Consider the following 20,267-nt stretch of genomic DNA (forward strand, 5'->3'; position numbering starts at 1 on the left):
TGTACAAATATCTATTAATGTTTTTCCATGTTTCCATCTGTATCTATATTAAGCTAAGCATCAGTTCATACTGACATCTCTAACTCTAATCTATTGCCACAGGATCATTCTAGCCATCCCCTGTTAAATATCTATAACCTCCCACTCCAACAGTGAGAAACCTGGCTTCGCCATCCAGCAGCCAATATTTAATTGTTCAGTTCAGTATACATTTATAGTGTTTTCAGAATTGTTAATTATTACCTCCATAGTAAAAATTAGTACAGTGCTTATGTATGGTTGCTTTTAGTTTTGATCTCACAGTCTTCGTTGATTTCCAAAGTTACTTAGGTTAGCATCTTTCCCTCGATCTCTTTCAGTAAGGTTATTTCACATATTTGTAATACTGTTAGATTCTTTTGTCACAGTCTGCATTCTATACCGAGATCCCCAGGCTTTCATTTTTGTTTGTATTTTTAAATTTATGTACGTTAAATTTCACTCTCTTTGCTATAAAGCTCTATGAATTTTGACAAATGTATAGTAACATGTACCTACCATTACAGTACCATACAGAATAGTTTCACCATCCTAAAAAAAAAAAATCCTCTGTGCTTCACCTATACACCCATCTTTTTTGTACAAATCTCTGGAAATCTACAGTTTTGCCTATTTCAGAGTATCATGCAAGTAGAATCATACAGTGTGTATCTTTCAGACTGGCTTTTCACACTTAGCAATATGCACTTATCCATGTTTTTTTCATGGCTTGGTAGCCCATTCCTTCTTATTACTAAGTAATATTCCATTGTCTGGATGTACTACAGTTTGTCCACTCATCTATTGAAGGACACCTTGGTTGCTTCCAGTTTTTGGTGATTATGAATAAAGCTGTTATCAACATTCACATAAAGGTTTTTGTATGGTTACAGTTTTTCCAATCAGTTGGGAAAATATCCTGGGAGCACGATTTCTAGACATATGGTAAGATTATGTTTAGCATTGTAAGAAATTCAGATCTACTTTGTTTAGAAAAAAGAAATATATTGGCCGGGTGCAGTGGCTCACGCCTGTAATCCTAGCACTTTGGGAGGCCGAGGGGAGTGGAGGTCGGGAGTTAGAGACCAGCCTGACTAATATAGAGAAACACTGTCTTTACTAAAAATACAAAATTAGCCAGGCATAGTGGTGCATGCCTGTAATCCTAGCTACTTGGGAGGCTGAGGCAGGAGAGAATCATTTGAACCCGGGAGGCGGAGGTTGCGGTGAGCCAAGATCGTGCCATTGCCCTCCAGCCTGGGCAACAAGAGTGAAATTCCATCTCAAAAAAAAAAAGTTATATTTCTGTATTACTATTTATATTAGGCATAAAAACATAAATGATTGTTATGGGGTTTATGCCTGATTTTATTTTTTATTCACTTCTGTATTTCCCAAAGTATGTTTTAAAGTAATTCAAGCAAGTAGTATGTTTACAAACAGAGAAAGGTTAATTTTAAAAGTACAATTAAATAAAGTACAATTATTTAAAGTACAATAAATAAGAAAATAACAAGAGTAAACCAATTCATTAGCTATGTGTGGTTTACTTTGTCTCACTAGATGGCCATCTCCTGGCCAGCAGAGATTGTTTGATTTGAGCTGAAACATTATGAGCAGTAAGGCATCGCTGTGAATCATTAGAATGAGATTCTCTGTTCTCTTTGTCTGCGGTTGGTGTTCCCTGCTGTTCCTTTTGGTTTCATTGCGTCTCAGACTCAGGAGAAGCAAAGGAACTCTGGCTTGTATTTGGAAGACCCTGATCATGTCAGACCCCTGTGCTAATAATGAATCTTCAGCTTTGTTTCTGAGACCAAGCCCTACCTCATATTCCAGCTCCACTCACCAGATTCCTGTCTCATTTTATGCACTCAACTGTAAAAAGTATTTGCCTAAAATCAAGCAAGCTCTCAAGTTATTCAGTTATAAGCAGAAGTTTGCCAGTAAATGAGACTCTGTAATGTACCATTACACTCGGACAGGAACCAAAAAACTGAGTCATCTCATTACATTTTGGGAAATATTGTTGTCATTATCAATTGTTTTACTTTTCAAAGAAGGAAGAAATTTGGCATCTGTTATCATACAGACCATTGAGTAAATAAATTAATCCTGTCATGAACATGAAGCAGGCACTTATAATAGTACCTTCATATACCTATTATAATGTTGACAAACTAAACAATATTCCTCCTCCCTCCAAGGAAGATGTATGAAATTTTTATGCCTCATTATTTATTTCTATCTTTTCTGGATGACAGGAATAAACTCCATTTTCAGAACTACCAAAAACCTTGTAAAAATAAAAATCATAAGGCTGGTGAATCCTGTATCTCTGTCAATACTGGGTATTATTTGCTCACAAATGAAGTCGACAGGAAGAGACACTTACCAGAGCCCAGACTCCTGGAAACATAATGGTTGCTTTTGATACTCTCACCTCCAAGGCATAAATTATTAATGTTGGGTGAAGCTACCTCACTGAGTTTGCCAACAGATGAGTGAAACTTATATGCTCTGGTTTTATTTTTAGCAACACATAGGGAATAAGAGAGAAATCTGAACAACCTGCAGAAAGTAACACCACTGTGTTATTGTTCTGGGTACTCTAGTAACAGTGGCCCAGCCTTAAAGGTGGCCCTCTCAATTGTCACTCATTTCCCCTGACTCAGGTGTCTCAATGGGGCCACTTGCATATAAAAAATGCTCACGTTTTAGTGAGATAAATAAATCCATATCTAAAATGACCATGTAGATCAAACAGGATCAAGCTTTGAAGAGAGCTTCTTTCTACTTTCTACTTAAATATCAGGGTCCTACTCTTGGAGAAGAGGTCAGAAATCTAAAGTATTGTTTATGTTGCTGTATTTCCAAAAGTTAAACAGGAAAGTTTCAGGGGATAAACTAGATGCTATCCTTTACTGGACAGGAGGAGGTCAAGAGTAAATCTGTTCAACCACTTTTAGTTAGCACCCTGCATCTAACGAAAGCATGTTTAAAAGCAATCACATTTTATAACAATGCTGGGAAAAGGGAAGTCATTATCAACACCCCAATCTTTAGATTAGACCAGCAGAGGTCTGCTCTATTTATTCTGTAGTTACAAATACTGCAAACTGGCCAAACAATGTGACTATTGGTAAACCAAAAATTAATGTGCTGACAGGAAAAATAAAAAACCCAGCTAGCCAAATAAACACTTCCTAAATTATTCCATCAGCCTCCCAAACCACTTCGTTATTCATGCCACGTCTCCATGCCGGGGTGACACTATTTCTTCTGCTTGAAATCTGTTTCCCAATTTCATCTGCCAATGAAAACCTGGTCTCATTCGAGGCCCTGGTCTCATTCAAGAACCTCCATCAGAGACTCACAGTATGCTTATCTATCTCCTCTTGAGTTTCCTGAGAGTTGCAACTGTGCATTGTCAATCCTTACACACTTTCAGTGCCTATATTATGCCTAAATGACAGTGAGAGTACGCTGAAATAGAAATTGATTCAAGAGATATGTTGTACTGGGACACTAACACTGTGTTCACCTGAATATGGTCAGTTCAGCGTTCAGCATGTAAAAGAGATAAAAACATTTAAAACAGGATTGCAGTCCTGTAGTTGCTTCAAAAACCACCGGAGTCATTAATTTCTGAGTATGTTAAGTTGAGATATACTTTAATATCATCCTTTCTTCACAGGAGATTGAAGTGTGATATGAAGATATAACTCTTTCTTCAAGGGAAGTAGGTATTAACTCTTGCCTACACCCGCAAGCATGCTGTGCCATAACTTTGTTTCCACTATAAAATAGCAATGAACAGAAATGAAGCCAGGTGTCCTTTTAACTAGCAATAACAATAATCATTATAATTTGTTGGGCTTTTTGTTTACAAAGCAATTTTGTGTGCATTATTTTATTCTCCCAGTATTCTGTTCCCAAATCAGAAACTTTGCTTCTGTTCAACACTTAAAACTTGGAAGACTGATTTAATAAATCTCTCATCCTCAGAGAATTAAACTCTACTCCAGCTCTACTCTAAATCAAATTACCACAGTGCCAAAATAATCTCTAAGACCTTGAATGTGCTTGGCTCATGTAACACAAAAATGCTAGCTGGATATAGGAAGTCTTCCAAGATCAATGAAGGGGTATCATTCTTCTCTCTTATACCTTCTATGCCACAACAAACAATAGAATGACTCCTGCGAGTAAGGTTATTCCCTTAAGAAACTAAATGTTCAGGTAGATGGTGTCTGGGATCCTGACACTATTCCTCTAATTATCTGGAAGAAGTTCAGGCTGATGTCACCATCACATAAGGCATGAGAGAATAAGGAGAGAGACTACTGAGTTAGAACCATGAGATCTTTGGGGATGAATCTGATGCTTTAAAATGGTATTTATTAAGCTGTCTAGGAAGGGGTATATCTTATCTAAATCAGATACCTAGAATCACTATCTATCTTCACTTTAGTTTGGGGAACACCTCAGTCCTCTAGAGGTCCCCAAACTATGAAGTACCTCCCTCAAGTCCAGAACTCTCTCTTATAATTCATCCCAGCCCCACCCAGCCTGTGCTCAAATCCAATCTGTCCCTAGAAGGAGAGAGTGAGAAGAGAAGTAGTACTTCATATAGCTTGACACTTTGCCTATTAATACCAGTTTCACTCTTGTTGGTTTCTTTTATTTTATTCTCAAAAGTGCTAGGAATGTACAAGTGGCTTGGGGAATTGGGGCTATTCAAAGTCATGGTCTTTTGCATTAGTTGGTCTCTAAAAATAATTACTTGACCTTGCATTTGAGAGTGAGAACTCAAAGGTAAATAGTCATTTCTAAGATAATCAGGAACAACCTTTACACAGAAAAGTCAGTTTGCTGTTATATTAGCTGCTCTACAGAGTCATAGGAAAAATAAACATAGTACTTATTAAAGAGTTCAAATGGACTTGTAGAGGGTTCCTAAATATGATACTATCTACAGGGGAATGTATATTACTATAACAAACATTTTATTAGTGATTGAAAGTTTTAACATTCATTCACAAGCCTTTTATTCCTCATAAGTTATATTGTAACAGTGTAATATGATGACTGTGATCTTGAGCTCTTGGCTTTCCTACTGACCTGCAGTGAATGAATGGAATTGCAGAATATCCTCTGGTTTATGTTTCAGGCTGCCAATCAATCAAATGCTTTGGAAAACACAAGCCCCCTTACAGGGGACTGCTTCAACCACAGCTTATTGTGCGGATCAGGGCCACTTCCCAGTTTTCACCAACTGGATGCCACTGCTCCAAAGAGCTCACATGAGCTTCTGAAGCATTTCATCTGATCAGGGATGCCTCCTAATTTCCAAGTCGTCATTTCTGCAACTGGATGTTAATATGGTTTGGCTCTGTGTCCCCACCCAAATCTCACTTTGAATTGTACTCTCATAACTCCCATGTGTTGTGGGAGGGACCTAGTGGGAGATAATTTAATCATGGGGGCAGTTTCCCCCATACTGTTCTCATGGTAGTGAATAAGTCTCATGAGATCTGATGGTTTTATCAAGGGCTTCTGCTTTTGCGTCTTCCTCATTCTCTCTTTGCCTGCTGCCATCCATGTAAGATGGGACTTGCTCCTCCTTGCCTTCTGCCATGATTGTGAGGCTTCCCCACCCACGTGGAACCGTAAGTCCAATTAAACCTCTGTCTTACGTAAATTGCCCAGTATTGGGTATGTCTTTGTCAGCAGCGTGAAAATGGACTAATCCAGTAAAGATGTACTGACATGTATTGGAAATTTAATGCATTGGAGATAGGTAACGAAACTCTCATAAACTCCATAGGTGTGGGGGATGTAGTCATGCCTAAAACTTGATTTCAATCTCCTTTTCTGCTAACGTGCACATTACAACATCCTGTTTTGTTTGTTTTAATTTTGCCATATAATTGTTTTCAGGAATTGATGACTGTGAAAGGGTGTTTCAAATTAGTCCTCAACTCTATAGATAAGACTGAAATCAAAAGCTCAACCAACCATGTTACATGTCATCAAAGAGAAAACAATCTTTTCGTTTATACATAGATACCTGGAAACAGTGAATCAAAAACCAGTGTAGGCTGGGCGTGGTGGCTCATGTCTGTAATCCTAGCACTTTGGGAAATCAAGGCAGGTGGATCACTTGAGGCCAGGAGTTCAAGACCAGCCTGGCCATCATAGTGAAACCCCATCTCTACTAAAAATACAAAAATCAGCGGGACGTGGTGGCAGGCGCCTGTAATCCCAGCTACTCAGAAGGCTGAGGCAGGAGAATTGCTTAAACCTGGAGGCAGAGGTTGCAGTGAGCCAAGATCACGCCATTGCACTCCGGCCTGGGGGACAAGAGCAAGACTCAAAACAAACAAACAAGCAAACAAACCAAAACTAATGTAATACGTGTAAAGCTAGGAAATACAAGCAAACAAACAAACAAATAAAAAAATCCATCATCAAATGGCTTAATATTCTTAAGGGAATATGGGCTGATAATGACAAATGTTAATTAAAGAAATAATTTTCCTTAATGTCCTTAATATTTTCCTTAAATGATGTTTTGTTGTATAGTAAGAAGGAACACTTAAAAACTAAAATGGGGAATGTCCTTTATCTGCCAAAATACTTACTTTAGAGAGGCCAAGGAATCCGAATACTGCCAAGTCTAGGGTAATATACTTTTAAATCATTTATATGCAAAACTGGTAACCTACGTAAAGCGACGCGCGGTTATTCTCGAGTTTCCTTCTAACTGTGTTCTAACAGTCCTAATCTGTTAATCAGACTTCAGAGATGACTAAAAACTGAGGACATGTAAGATAAACAGAAAATGTCATAATTCTACTTGCAGATTCCCAAGTAGTCAATACTGGACTTTTATTATTGTTATCTCCCTTTTTAAAAATCAATTTTAAAGCACACAGATAATATACTCATATTTTCTTGAAAAAATTAAAAACATTAAGTTTAAGGATAAAAATCCCCTTTAACCACCACATGCAATTCTTCTAATTCATTCCCATCTGACCCAACTCCACTAATAAAAGTAACAGGAAAATAGCCAAGGACGGCATTTTCTATGCCAGGAAGTGTTCAAAGAGGTTATAGGTATATCTTATTTAATTTTCATAACTTCCCACTGAAGTGGCTCCAATTATTCTCCCCATTTTGCAGAGCAGGAAACTGAGTCTTTACATTCTTAGGTTCCCCATCAACTCAGGTATCCACTGTTAGTAATTTGGGATACATCCACCCAGTTTTTAATCTATGAATAACTATACATATATGGGTACCCACAGAAAATAGAGTGTTGCTGTTTTATTTTGTTTAATAAAACCTTAAATGGCATCATGCTATACACATCCATTCCACAATCTGCATGATTTTTCGATGGCAGCTCATAGAATTCTAACTCATTCTTCTTAATTGCTGCCTTGTATAATGTAGCTGTATTATTCTCGTATCGACAAGCAAGGAGGTTATTTTCTAATTTTCACTAATACAAACAATGCTGTAGTGAACAAGTCTTGTGCAAGCTTCCTCATGCACATGGGCAGCTGCTAGGGTGGACAGCAAGATGTGGAAGTGCTGGGTTATGGCTGTGCATGTTTAAACTTTAACAGATGTTGTTAAACTATCCTCTAAAATGTTTACCATTAGTATTTGAATACCTATTTTCCTATAATCAGGCCAATATCTGATATTATCAAACTTCAAAATTTTGCCAATCTATTGGGTGAAAAATGGGATCATGTCATAATCTACATTTCTCTGATTACAATAAAAGTCCTATTAGGCAACACCATCCAAACTGGTAATTAAACAATCTAGTGAGTTAAATGTATATATACATTAAACATATGATTTTATTTTAAATTATATGAATGTGTATTTCCTCTTTTTAGAGACAGGGTCTTGCTCTGTCACTCAGGCTAGAGAGCACTGGCATGATCAGAGCTCACCGTAGCCTTGAATTCCTGGGCTCAAGCAATCCTCCTGCCTCAGCCTGCTGAGTCACTGGGACTATTGGCATGCACCACCAGGCACAGCTAATTCTATTTTTACTTTTATTTTTGTAGAGACAGAGTCTTGCTATGTTGCCCAGGCTGGCCTCAAAGTCCTGGCCTCAAGTGATCCTCCCACTTTGGCCTCCCAAAGTGCTGGAATTATAGGCATGAGCCACCGCACCCAGCCTACTCCCATTTTTTGATGTAGGAACAAGGCTTCTCCTTTAAGCCAGGAACCACTGACTTGGGCTGCAGTGCACCTTCTGCACTGACCATATCATCTCATCTAAGATTCTCTGTTTTGGTTTCTTATGGGAAGTGGGAACGCAAAGACCTTGTGAAATAATCTGAGCATAGAATTTAACACCAAGCTTTTAGTAAATTGCTTTCATCAAGACTTTTCAAAGCATTCGGTTTAATTTTCACTGAAACAGCTCTTTCCATACTTGTGTTTCACTGGCTTACATATTATTTAACTAAATTACATAATTACAATGGCATTCAACCAGTATGAACCAGTTTGGGAACCAGCAAACGAGCTCTTGGAAAACACACAATTAACTGTGGAAGCAAATGCATAGAGGTGTTCTAGTGAATAGCCTACCAGCCATGCAGGCAAGCATGCTTTGGCTGCAGCCAGTGTCTTTCAGAGAGAGATTTGCAGAGCTGGTTAAGAGGGTATCCACTGTTCTAGTGATACGGAACATATTTTCATACGCTTATCAACCAATGCCCTCTACCGTAAACCATCTGTTCATTTATCTATTTTTCTAACAGATTATCTTTTTCTCAATTATTTACATGTTCCTTCTGAATCCCAGTCATTAATCCTTTGTCTTTGATTTATCATAAAAATTTCCTCCCAGGATTTTGCCCATCCATAAACTACTTTTTGTAGTTATTCTGCTTTACCAAAATATTTAATTTCAATGTAATGAAAGAAAGCTTTTTCTTCGTAGCTTTTGCTTTCCCTCCCTTTGCTTAGGTTGTAAACATATTCTCACATAATTTCTTCTAATACTTTAATACAGCGGTCCTCAACCTTTTTGAGACCAGGAACTGGTTTCATGGAAGATAATTTTTTTCACAGACCAGGGTGAAGGGGCAAAGGGGTGGGGCTTCGGAATGAAACTGTTTCACTCAGATCCTCAGACATTAGTTAAGAATCTCATAAGGAGCATGCAACCTAGATCCCTCACTTGCGCAGTTCACGATAGGGCTTGTTCTCCTATGAGAATCTCATGCCACTGCTGGTCTGACAGGAGGCAGAGCTCAGGTGGTAATGTGAGATGTGAGCGATGGGGAGCAGATGCCAATACAGATGAAGCTTCCCTCTCTCACCCGCCTGCCGCTCACCTCCTGCTGTGTGGCCTGGTTTCTAACAGGCCACCGACTAGTACTGGTCCAGGGTCTGAGGCTTGGGGACCCTTGTGTCAATAATTAATAATTTTGTGATTCTCCAGGTTCCAGATGAGGAACTTGAAGTCTGAAAGTTTTCGATATTTGGCCAAAATTATAAAGCTAGAAATGGTGAAGCTAGGCCCCATACTGATATTTACCTATGTATACTCTCCAAAGCAAATGCTACTACTTCACACCACCATCCTTAAGATGGAATTAAAGTCTGAGAGAAGCAAAGTGGAATATATGATAATAAGCAGTGATGAAAACTGGGATAATGAACATCTTCATATTGTGAGTACATAAATGACTGGCATATAAATCATTCATCATCATCCTCAGAAAACCAGCATGATCTTCTCCATTGCACAGCCCTGATGTCAAGGGGCTCAAGAGACTGGAGGTCTGCAGCAATTATTGAGCAACCACTAGGTGCTATGAACTCTTAGGTGCTAGACACTTAACTATAGGCCAAAAAGATAGTTTTTAGCCTCATGAGCTTACAGTCCAAAAGAGGAACACATATTAAGCAGATTATGCACAGTTATCCCAAAACAGTTGTGTTAAGCACTATAAAGAACTTGGATATAATCCGAATGAATAACAGAGAATCTTTAAAAATGAACCACCGATGATGAGGCCTGCTTTGAGCAAGAAGGGCAGTGGCAAGACAGAAACCAAAGCCTCCTGTGGGCATAGACCACCTAGGGAGGGCCTTGAAGTGGACCTTGGAGTCTCAAGAGGCTTTCTTTGACCATTGTCTCTTCTCTTCCTTTTGGCTGCCCCATTTATACTCAAGTGATACAGTCTGGCTCTGTGTCCCCACCCAAGTCTCATCTTGAATTGTAATCCTCACTTGTGGGGGGAAGGACCTCATGGTAGGTGATTAGATCATGAGGGCAGTTCCCCCATGCTGTTCTCATGACAGTGAGTGAGTTCTCATGAGAGCTGATGGTTTTATAAGGGGCTCTTCTCCCCTTCACTAGGCACTTCTCTCTCCTGCCACCATGTGAACAAGGACGGGTTTGTTTTCCCTTCCTCCATGATTGTAAGTTTCCTGAGGCCTCCCCAGCCATGCAGAACTGTGACTCAATTAAACCTCCTGCTTTATAAATTACCCAGTCTCAGATATGTCTTTATAGCAGCATGAAAATGGACTAATACAAGTGTTCAGCCATCAACTTGACCTAAATGTATACCTATAGGCCCAACTATGCCTATTCATTCATTCTTCTGTTCATTCAAACCAACAAAAATATTCTGAACACTTGACATGTCCCAAGCAATGCTGCTGAGCTGCACACCTTCAATTCTATCTCTTCACCAGAGTTTTTCCACATGAATGTTCTACAAGTTCCTAAAGCTCTGCTTGCTCAAAACCAACCTCTATTTTCACATAGTACCCTGAATTGTGGTAATTTAGGTCGCATGTCTGCTATCTGCTATCAGAAAGTGGGTTTCCAAGGGGGGGTTATGTCTGATGTGCTTTTGTGTCTCCCAGATAATCTGACTGCCTAAGAATCTAGTAGTAACAGATGAAGTTCTGTTACTGCACTTATTACATTGTATGATCCATGGCTTAACTTTTTCTTTTGTGTACTGTACTTTGAGCTTTTTAAGGATTAACAGGAATAAATAATGAATGAATGGATGGATACTTTATATTTTCCTCAAACACAATCTTCCTACTGATTTCACCATATCATTATGCTCACTACTTATTCTCACCACCACCAACCCATCATCGTTCCAGCGGGTCTAAATCTTGGCATTACCATCTTCTGATTCATTTGTCTTCTGTAATATCTAATGAGTTGTCAAATCTTGTGCTTCTACTTCTGCAACCTTACCCAAATCTTTTCTACTCTCCCTGCCAACACCTTGGTTCAGATTTACTGCCTCTTGAAAAAATTATTGTGACTGGTCTCCCATTTTGGTTCCCCAACCAAATCCATATTACACCAACTGCTGCCACATAAACTTTCCTGAATTGTAATCCCATTCTACCAATCCCCGGTTTATGAACACTCAAAGCCTCCATTTAATCCACTGCATTAATTTTAGGCCTCTCAGCTGGACATTAAGGCTCTATACATTAGCCTATCTACATTTTGATTCTAATCTCCCACTGCTTCCCTACTGACACCTACTCCTCTTCTCTGCCATTCCCCAACCAAAAGGACTATGTGCTTTTTATTAAATATATCTTATGTTTTCCACCTGTCACTTCTGCTTGGGCACTTGTCCCCAATTCTATACTTTGAGGCCCATCGTAAATGTCAGCTTTTTCATGAAGTAGGTCCTGATATCCCAATAGACGAGTTCTCTGCCTCCTTTGAATAGCTGCAGCTCTTTGTATTTCTTTCTTAAAGTTCAGTCTCACCTTGTTTTACTTATAGTCATTTCATACTTACCTTGTCCACTGCAATACAAGCACCCTGAGGATCAGTGGTTTCCTTATTTATCTGTTTCTCTGCAGAGTCTAGTGCAAAGGCACTCTCTTTGCAAGAGGCAATCAAATATTTGTTGAATTGAGCAAAATTATACTGTAGGCTCCTTGAGGACTGTGACTTTAAGTACTCTGTATCTCTCAAAACTTAGTGTTTTGTACATAATAGGTAGTAAATGAATACATAATAAGTATTCATTTAGAAACCTCTCAGCAATTAACATAAAGGAAAAAAGAAAGAAACCTGATTTTACCACTCTTTATTCTTTCCTTTTGTTTTGTATGATGCCTAACTCTTACAGGTGCTTATCATGTGCTAAGCACTGAACTCAGTCTTATGACTATCATCTCATGTAGTACTCACAACAGGACTATGAGGCACTGTTTTTTCCTAATGTGATGGTGGGAGGTTTAGAGAACTAAAGAACTTGATCCCACAGTGAGCAAGTGGCAGAGCTGAGACGGGAACCCTAAGTCCTCCCCATCATGCCATACTTCCTTGGTTGTGTTTGCTGAGCCCCTTCAATGCAACAGTTTGAGTTTAAATAAACTTTTAAAAAACACTTTAACCTACAACTTAGTATCATTCTTTGAAATGCAAGAACTTCTCGATACTTATTTTAAAGAGTGTTTTTTATTTTAAAAAAATGAATTGTTAAATCTATTTTATCCACCTTCCAATGTTAAGCTTCAAGTTTAGGAGGCTATTGGTATTTTTTCAAATGATGTGTATGGTCAATACTTGATTATGTACCCCAAAGGATAGAGTAGGTAACAAAGACAACAAATTACCAAATAACTGAACAGTCACTTAATTTTGGAAAACAGTCTAGAAATTTCAGATCAAAGATAGCTATTTACTCCCCATTCCCCATGCAAACCTTTACACATTTGAAAAGTTCTATTGGGATCCTGGACTCTGGCTGGCCGGCAGAGCAAAGAGGCGAGGCTTGTCACAGATAATCCATAAATAAATCAGAATGACCAAATATTTTTCTCTTTTCAAATCCCTATTCAGTCTGATTCTGACCACAATGCCGAAAAAGAATACACCAAGTACCAAGTAGTTGACAGATTGCAAAACTGAGAGAGAAGGAAAAAAGTTATACTGGTCCTAAATATGATCAAAAAAGTTATACTGGTCCTACACTGAGAAAAAACTCACAAACTATACAAGGTGTTGCTTCTTTGGTTCTAGAGACATAAGCCTGTGAAGCAGAGACACACATTAGTAGATTTAAGGAGAAACCACTGCCAGACTACTCACAAGTAGCTCTCTAGCCTCTACAGTAAATATTATTATTAAGGATGAGATTGATAACTCAAGCTGAAACTATATCAAGCAAGGACAAACTCTGTTGTTTAGTAAAATAAAGTAGAAAAATGACTACTGATATTTCAATATAAAGGTCTTCGATTGATCCATTCAAAACAAAATAAACACCATGCAGACAGTATGGTAATATTAACTTTTAGTATTTAGTCATAGCTACTTTCCTGGATTTAAGTGTCAATGTTAAAATACATTATCACTCTAGATATGATGAATCTCTGTGTCTTAAGTGATACTTTAAAATCCAAATCCCATTTATGAAGCAAAACTTCATTATCTAGAGTATATTTTCATTCCTTGAAAATGATCTAAAATACTCACTTGTTGATACTTCAGTACTTCAAGTTATAGATCATACATTCAGAAAAGAATTAGGGAAAAGAATCAGCCTCCAATATTCACAAATGTGTAATGGAAAATAACAGCCCTAAATACTCCTGTGCACTGCTTAATATTCTGCCAAATTCCTCTGCTGTAGCAGAAGTCATTAAAACAAAAACAAAGCACATCATAAAAAAAGAGTTTAAGTCAAGTGAAAGTATATGACATTGCGAGCTTCTTAAAAATATCTTTTTTAACTCAATTATGAAAAAAGCAAATATAGGTAACCCAAAAATAAAATATAAACAACAAAAACAATTTTGCTTCAATACAACTGAGTAAATACATATTCTTAACAATTTGTAACTGCTTTTAAGAAATCATCTATATAATTAGCTAAATGTTTTTATAGATATGGGATGTTAAGATGGAATGTGTATACTGATTCCTACTCAAAAAAGGGATTCCTAACTTCCTGTTTCAGATCTTCACAATTCTCACATAAATTCAAAACCCACAATACCTTTAATATTGTGAATGTGAAGTACTGACTCTCTGGAGAAAGACTTACCTTGAAGTAAGTTGCTTTCCCTTTGAAAATGACCTTTGATTCCTTTGAAAAGCAACTTTGTCAACATTACATGTCTAGAATAATGAAACAACCATTCATCCTGATTTGGATATGAGCTAAAAGAGGTAGAAAAAAACAAAACTAAAACAATCCTCCCCTCACAAACCTCAATCCTACTTCAATATTTTTCCCTTAAATTTAGCTATTTTAAAACACTACTAATTTTGCTATATTTTCCCTGGAGCATTCCCCATCAAGATTAAAGAAGGGCTTATTCAGAGACAAACAGGATACAGGAGTAATGGTGCAGCTTCCAGGCAAGCTATAAATAGCTGCAGCATTTTCAAGAAATCTTGTGCCAGTGTGTAAGCTGCAGTTAAAACATGCAGTGCAGATTTTATTACAATGGTGTTACCAAAATTCATTGTTAAGTGAGAAAATCAATTCTTACCAAGTTTTCTTGGTTCCTGGCTGCTATTTTCTGCTCTTCTTCTGCCCCATTTTTCATGTATTTGACCTCTTCCACTGGTTTGATCCTATACTCATCTGAGTGCCAAAAAAAGAAAACACATTTTATAATTTTTTCCCCAATAGTAGAAAAGTGTCAGTCAGAAAATCCCAATAGTGTAATTTGCTAGACCCTTTCGCTTGTGGCCTTCATATGTGGTTCATTTGGAACAATCTGGAAGAAGCTTAACCAGGCATCTTGGATCTTTTTATGAGGCCCTTTCCTCTGTCTGCTAGAAAAAGCTCAGCATCACGAATGCATCTAATCAAAGTGTCACTGCCTGGTCCTTCCACAGAGAGCAAATGTTGCAGAGGAAACAGGATACTCCATCTCTAAAGGCTTTTTGAAATGTATGTTACACTAGGACATATCACAGAATTGTCTGATAAGATTCAAGAGAATATTCTTATTTCTCTCCAAGACAGTATTAGTCCAAAATGCCTGTGCAACAATTTTCAGTGATAAACAGAGTAAGACTAAAGAGTTATATTGATAAATGGAAACAACTGAAGAATTGAGACTTTTCTTTCTGTGATCCCTATATTAAATTTTAGCAGTCTGCAATTATTTCACATTAAATATATATTTCATATATATATTTATTTCATATATATTTATTTCATATATATATTTATTTCATATATATGTGTATATACACTTTAATTCAATCTCTCCGTAAAGTCATATGCATGAAGAGCTATTATACCTAACAGATGAAATGCTAGGTACATCACTCAAGGCTGGAGAGTATAGTGGGATGTGGATGGGACCTAGCCTCCACAACAGCCAGAGAGAGAACACAGATCCCAGTATCAATATACATCATAGAACAAACTCAGGAAAACTTGCAGCTTCAGTTCTCCAGAATAGTGATCACTATGATGACATTTCCATCAGATTCCTGTCAACAGGAAATGATTTGAGCACACTAAAGTCAAAACTAGGTGTGACTCTGAATCATTCTTAACCCAATTTGTGGGAAACATCACAGAAATTGTGAAATCAGAAAATATCATCAACCAACAAACTGACGATTGTCTGGCATATGGCATGGAGTAATGTCTAACTATAGGGACCACCTGAAAGACAGCTGTCTATCACTAAGAGAGTTTATATTTCAGTTCAGAAAGTTGCAATATATTTTCTTATTAACTATGATTAAATGGGTACAAAGACTATATTCTTATTTAATTTCTTATTTTAGTATCTATAAGACCACTTTCTAATATAGTTTCAGGTTTCCTCATCATATTATCCCTTAACACACAACTCCCAAAGATGTTCATTGTAGTAATATTTCTGCAAGTAATTATGCTGTTCAAATGTTTCTCAAAATTATCATTCTTAAGAATGTAATAGATTTGCATGTATCTGAATAAAGACTTCATGTTCACTAAGCCAACTGTTTTTTCCACCTGACAATTTAGAGTTATTATTGATTCTATTTTTTTGTAAAGGTATTAGAAAGACTAGTGTAAGGTTCAGTAATGAGCCCTTTAGGAATACCAGGTCCTAAATATATTAACAAGTTAATCAACAGATTCTGATCCACAATTACAACACAAAAGAATTTTACATACCAACTTGGTATTTTGAAGAGACAAAAATGAATGTAAATTAATAATACTGACAAATTTGATGAAGGATTATTTACTGAGAATTTGGAAAAACAATTGTTAATTAAAAAAGAGAAGACACTGGCAAATTTGCCCCCAATACAATCACACAGAGATAAAAATAAAAGTTAAAAAAAAAGGTAAAAATGGGCCTTCCTAACTTCAGTTTGGGACATTAATATTTATAAATCCTGGCAGACTGAGATAATTACTATTAATAACTTTTTTTTTTTTTAAGACAGAATTTCATTCTACTGCCCAGGCTGGAGTGTGATGGTGTGATCTCGGCTCACTGCAACCTCCGCCTCCCGGGTTCAAGCAATTCTCCTGCCTCAGCTTCCTAACTAGCTGGGATTACAGGCACCTGCTACCACGCCTGGCTAATTTTTTGTATTTTTAGTAGAGATGGGTTTTACCATGTTGGCCAGGGTGGTCTCGAACTCCTGACCTCAGGTGATCCATCCGCCTTGGCCTCCCAAAGTGCTGAGATTATAGGCATGAGCCATTATGCCCGGCCTACTATTAATAAACTTTAACTGAACTAAATTATGAACTTAATTGCTAATGGTGAGTTTCTAATTATTTAAATACACAGAATACTGATATAAATATATATGTGTATATATATGTCTATATGTATATGCATATATATGTCTATATATGTGTATATATATGTCTATATATATGTATATATATGTGTATATATATGTATTTCTTTATGTATCACAAGTAGATTCTATGATTTTGTCTGTAGGATGGGGAAGAGGGTAACATTTTCGGACCTAAACAGAACCTTCTGAAAGACCCAGATGGCCCCTTGTCCACTGCGTGGTGAAGGTTTCTCCTAGGGAGGAGATGCCCTTGCCCTTGCCCACTGTCCTCTCGCATCCGCCAAGCCACAGAGTAGTGCAGACATACTCTGAGCAGCCCAGTGACATTCAGTCTTCATTTTCTTATCCCTCCAGGGAACACAACTAAATTGAAGGTAGTGGACAAACTATTACTATTTTTCCAATATATTTTTCCAATGAAATGGAAAGGCTACTGGCTTTCAAAGCAGTATTATTCTAAGCACAAGCCATTTTTTAAATCAAGACAGAATCCCCACCAATTTAGACAGAAGACAGGCTTTAACATGTCATTAACAACCCTGGCTGGCTAGCCAACGTGGTGTTAGAGGAACACAATAAGATTGGATACAAAGGAAGAGAAAACAAACAGCCACGACTACAAAGCCAGACCTATCATTATTACTTACACAACACACCGCACAAAATCCATCATAGTATAAAACAAAAAAAGCTGGGCAAGATCCTTCAACAGGCCACAATTTGTACAAAGCAAATATTTAAAAATGGTCTGTCACATTCTCAAGAGCTGGTGCCGGGAAGGAAGATGTCCATCTGGAAACAGACATCTCATCAGCAAATGCACCACACATTCCCAAGGCAAGGCAGCCATCAGGAACGTCCTACCTCACCAACCAGCCTCTGAGTGAATGAATGAAGCATTTTGGGTTACGACAGTAAAAACAATCACTACCAAAATCCAGTTTTCCTTTTGTTGAAGACATGGGGGATTAATTTGAGACTTCGGGTTCCCTTTATCAGAGCCCACAGTGGAGGAAGTGGAGACAGCCACTGTTACAGCCAGAGGGTCCTGGCAGCAGAAAAACGTGCCAACTCGAGGAAGAGCAGGGAGACAGAGGACCTGTCTTCCTTCGGCTCCCCCTAGCTCCCTTGCACCTGTTCACAATTTTTCTTTTCTTCCTGTTGATCTTGTCAGGTGGCTTATTAAAATGCACGTCGCGAACAGTAGGCTGACTCCTGTTCTCTGCATGTAAACAGTTGCAGGCTGTGCTAGTCAAAATAGATCTGGGGTAAAAGCAACGCCTGGGTGATATTTTTAGCATTTTATTCCTCAGATTACATCCAAATGGGGCTGGGATTGCTCGGTGGCATTGATCAAAAGAAGACTAGGTGAGAAGGTGTCACAGTAGATTCAAATTTTCATCATTTTAGAAAACTGTAAGATCCCTTCTGATCTCAAACAGTAGTGGGTACAGGCTGCTTCTGCTGTTTTTCCTGCTTCTCCCTTGAACATGTACATCTATGAAAATTTTTAACTTTTTAATAATCCTGACATGCCAAACTCATTCCAGCAACCATTTCTCTAGTTGATTCATTTAAAAGTCAGTTCTATTAATTACAAAGGTAACCTCGTGGCAGATCTTCTATCTGCAAAGCTTGGAAGGAATGGGGTCTGGCCCATGAGTTCTAGTTTTGTAGCTAGCAATAGGTCAGAACCTAACATCTTTATTGGGTTGAACACAAGTTTGTTGGAGAGGAATTAAAGGGCAGAGAAGAGTGAAGGCGTCAATCACTTCAGCATAGCTAACTATGGTTTACTTCTACACTGTCCTCATCTGGAAGGTGTACACTCAGTACAGTCTGAGTACCTACGTGCTGGGCTCTGTACTAAGCGATGCAGGGATGTAGAGGAGAGGGGATGGAGGACAGCAGAGAGGGCCTAAGGGAAACCAGCTGCCTTGAGGGGAAGACTAATGCTCTGAGAACCCATCTTCTACTTGACTGACCACAGATAACTAGGGCTGACTCTAAATTTGGAGTAAACTTACACACAAAGACTCAGCTGAAGGACCTCATATACCACTATCACTCCCTGAGTTAGGCAATCCCTGAACGATAACTACTGTCCTCACTAGTAGAAAGTGATTTAGTCAGTTCCAATGTAATAGTCATTATTAGGCAACTTTTAGGGTAGTTATAAACTTCCTAACAAGAAGCTTTGGTACACTTAGTATAAAACATTCTCAGTTCCTTCCAGAGTTCGCTTCAAATTAACCTAATAAAGGCAAACATGGCAAACATTTCAAAATAAGATTGCTTGATACATCTTTTTTTTTTTCTTTTTTTTTTTTTGAGACAGTGTCTTACCCTGTCACCCAGGCTGGAGTGCAATGGCATGATCACGGCTCACTGCAACCTCCATCTCCCAGGCTCAAGTGATCCTCCCACCTCAGCAACCTGAGTAGATGGGACCACAGGTGCACACCATCATGCCTGCCTAATTTTTGTATTTTTTGTAGAGGCAGGGTTTTACCATGTTGGCCAGGCTGGTCTCAAAACTCCTGGACTCAAGCAATCCTCCCACCTCAGACTCCCAAAGTGTTGGAATTACAGGTGTAAGCCATCATGCCCGGCCATGTTAAGTTCTAATAATCTAAAAATATGATTTGTTAAAAGTAACAAGCAGGAAAATTATGTCTTTAGACTTTAAGTTTGTAGAGACTAAACATGAAAGGTGTCTGACCACTGTATCTCTACTAGGGGAAGTATAAAGACTGTACATATTTGTATATATCCCTTATGATAGATACCTCATAATCCAAAAATGTTAATGTCACTAAGACAGCAATTCTCATATGCCTTTTGTATCCTTATTCACTACTGAAACCTGATGCTTATTTACATTTAAATCAGAGATAAACAGACAAACGAAAAAAAACAGAGATGAAAAGCCCTGTGGTCGTGCTTATTATTGCCTCGGTGGTTGCTATGGTTTGAATGTTGACGTTCCCTCCAAAATTCATGTTGAATTTAATTCCCATGACGGTGGTATTGAGAGGTGGGGCCTTTGGAAGGTGATGAAGTCATGAGGGCTCCACCCTCATGAATGGGATTACAGTCCCTTGTAAAAGGCCTTGCAGGAGTGAATTTAGCCTGCTTGCCTTCCACCTTCTGCCATGTGAAGGCACAAGCAGGCTCTCATCAGATACAAAATGCAGGCACCTTGGTCTTGGACATCCCAGCCTCTAGAACTGTGAAAAATAAATTTCCATTGTTTGCAAATTACCCAGTCTGTGGTATTTTGTTACAGAAGCACAAATGAACTAACACAGTGGTGTAAGACTCATCTCAGGGCAGCCTCACTAATAAAGGGTATTAAATATTTTGTAAAATATGTAATAAATTGAAGGATGAAAATGGTATCTAATTTTTATTTTTG

At 38.1% G+C, this 20,267-nt stretch overlaps 1 protein-coding gene across 2 annotated transcripts in view; it reads right to left on the reverse strand.

The window, feature by feature from the left end:
- Positions 1 to 20,267, reverse strand: part of C9H1orf21 (chromosome 9 C1orf21 homolog) — a 254,983-nt gene that overhangs the window by 114,734 nt on the left and 119,982 nt on the right. For both annotated transcript variants that reach the window (XM_030818756.1, XM_003264455.3), the window contains exon 3: positions 14,566 to 14,660. In XM_030818756.1, the coding sequence (XP_030674616.1) occupies positions 14,566 to 14,660 (95 nt within the window). The remainder of the gene's footprint in view (positions 1 to 14,565; positions 14,661 to 20,267) is intronic.

Source organism: Nomascus leucogenys, chromosome 9 (assembly GCF_006542625.1).
Source record: "Nomascus leucogenys isolate Asia chromosome 9, Asia_NLE_v1, whole genome shotgun sequence".
NCBI lineage: Eukaryota > Metazoa > Chordata > Mammalia > Primates > Hylobatidae > Nomascus > Nomascus leucogenys.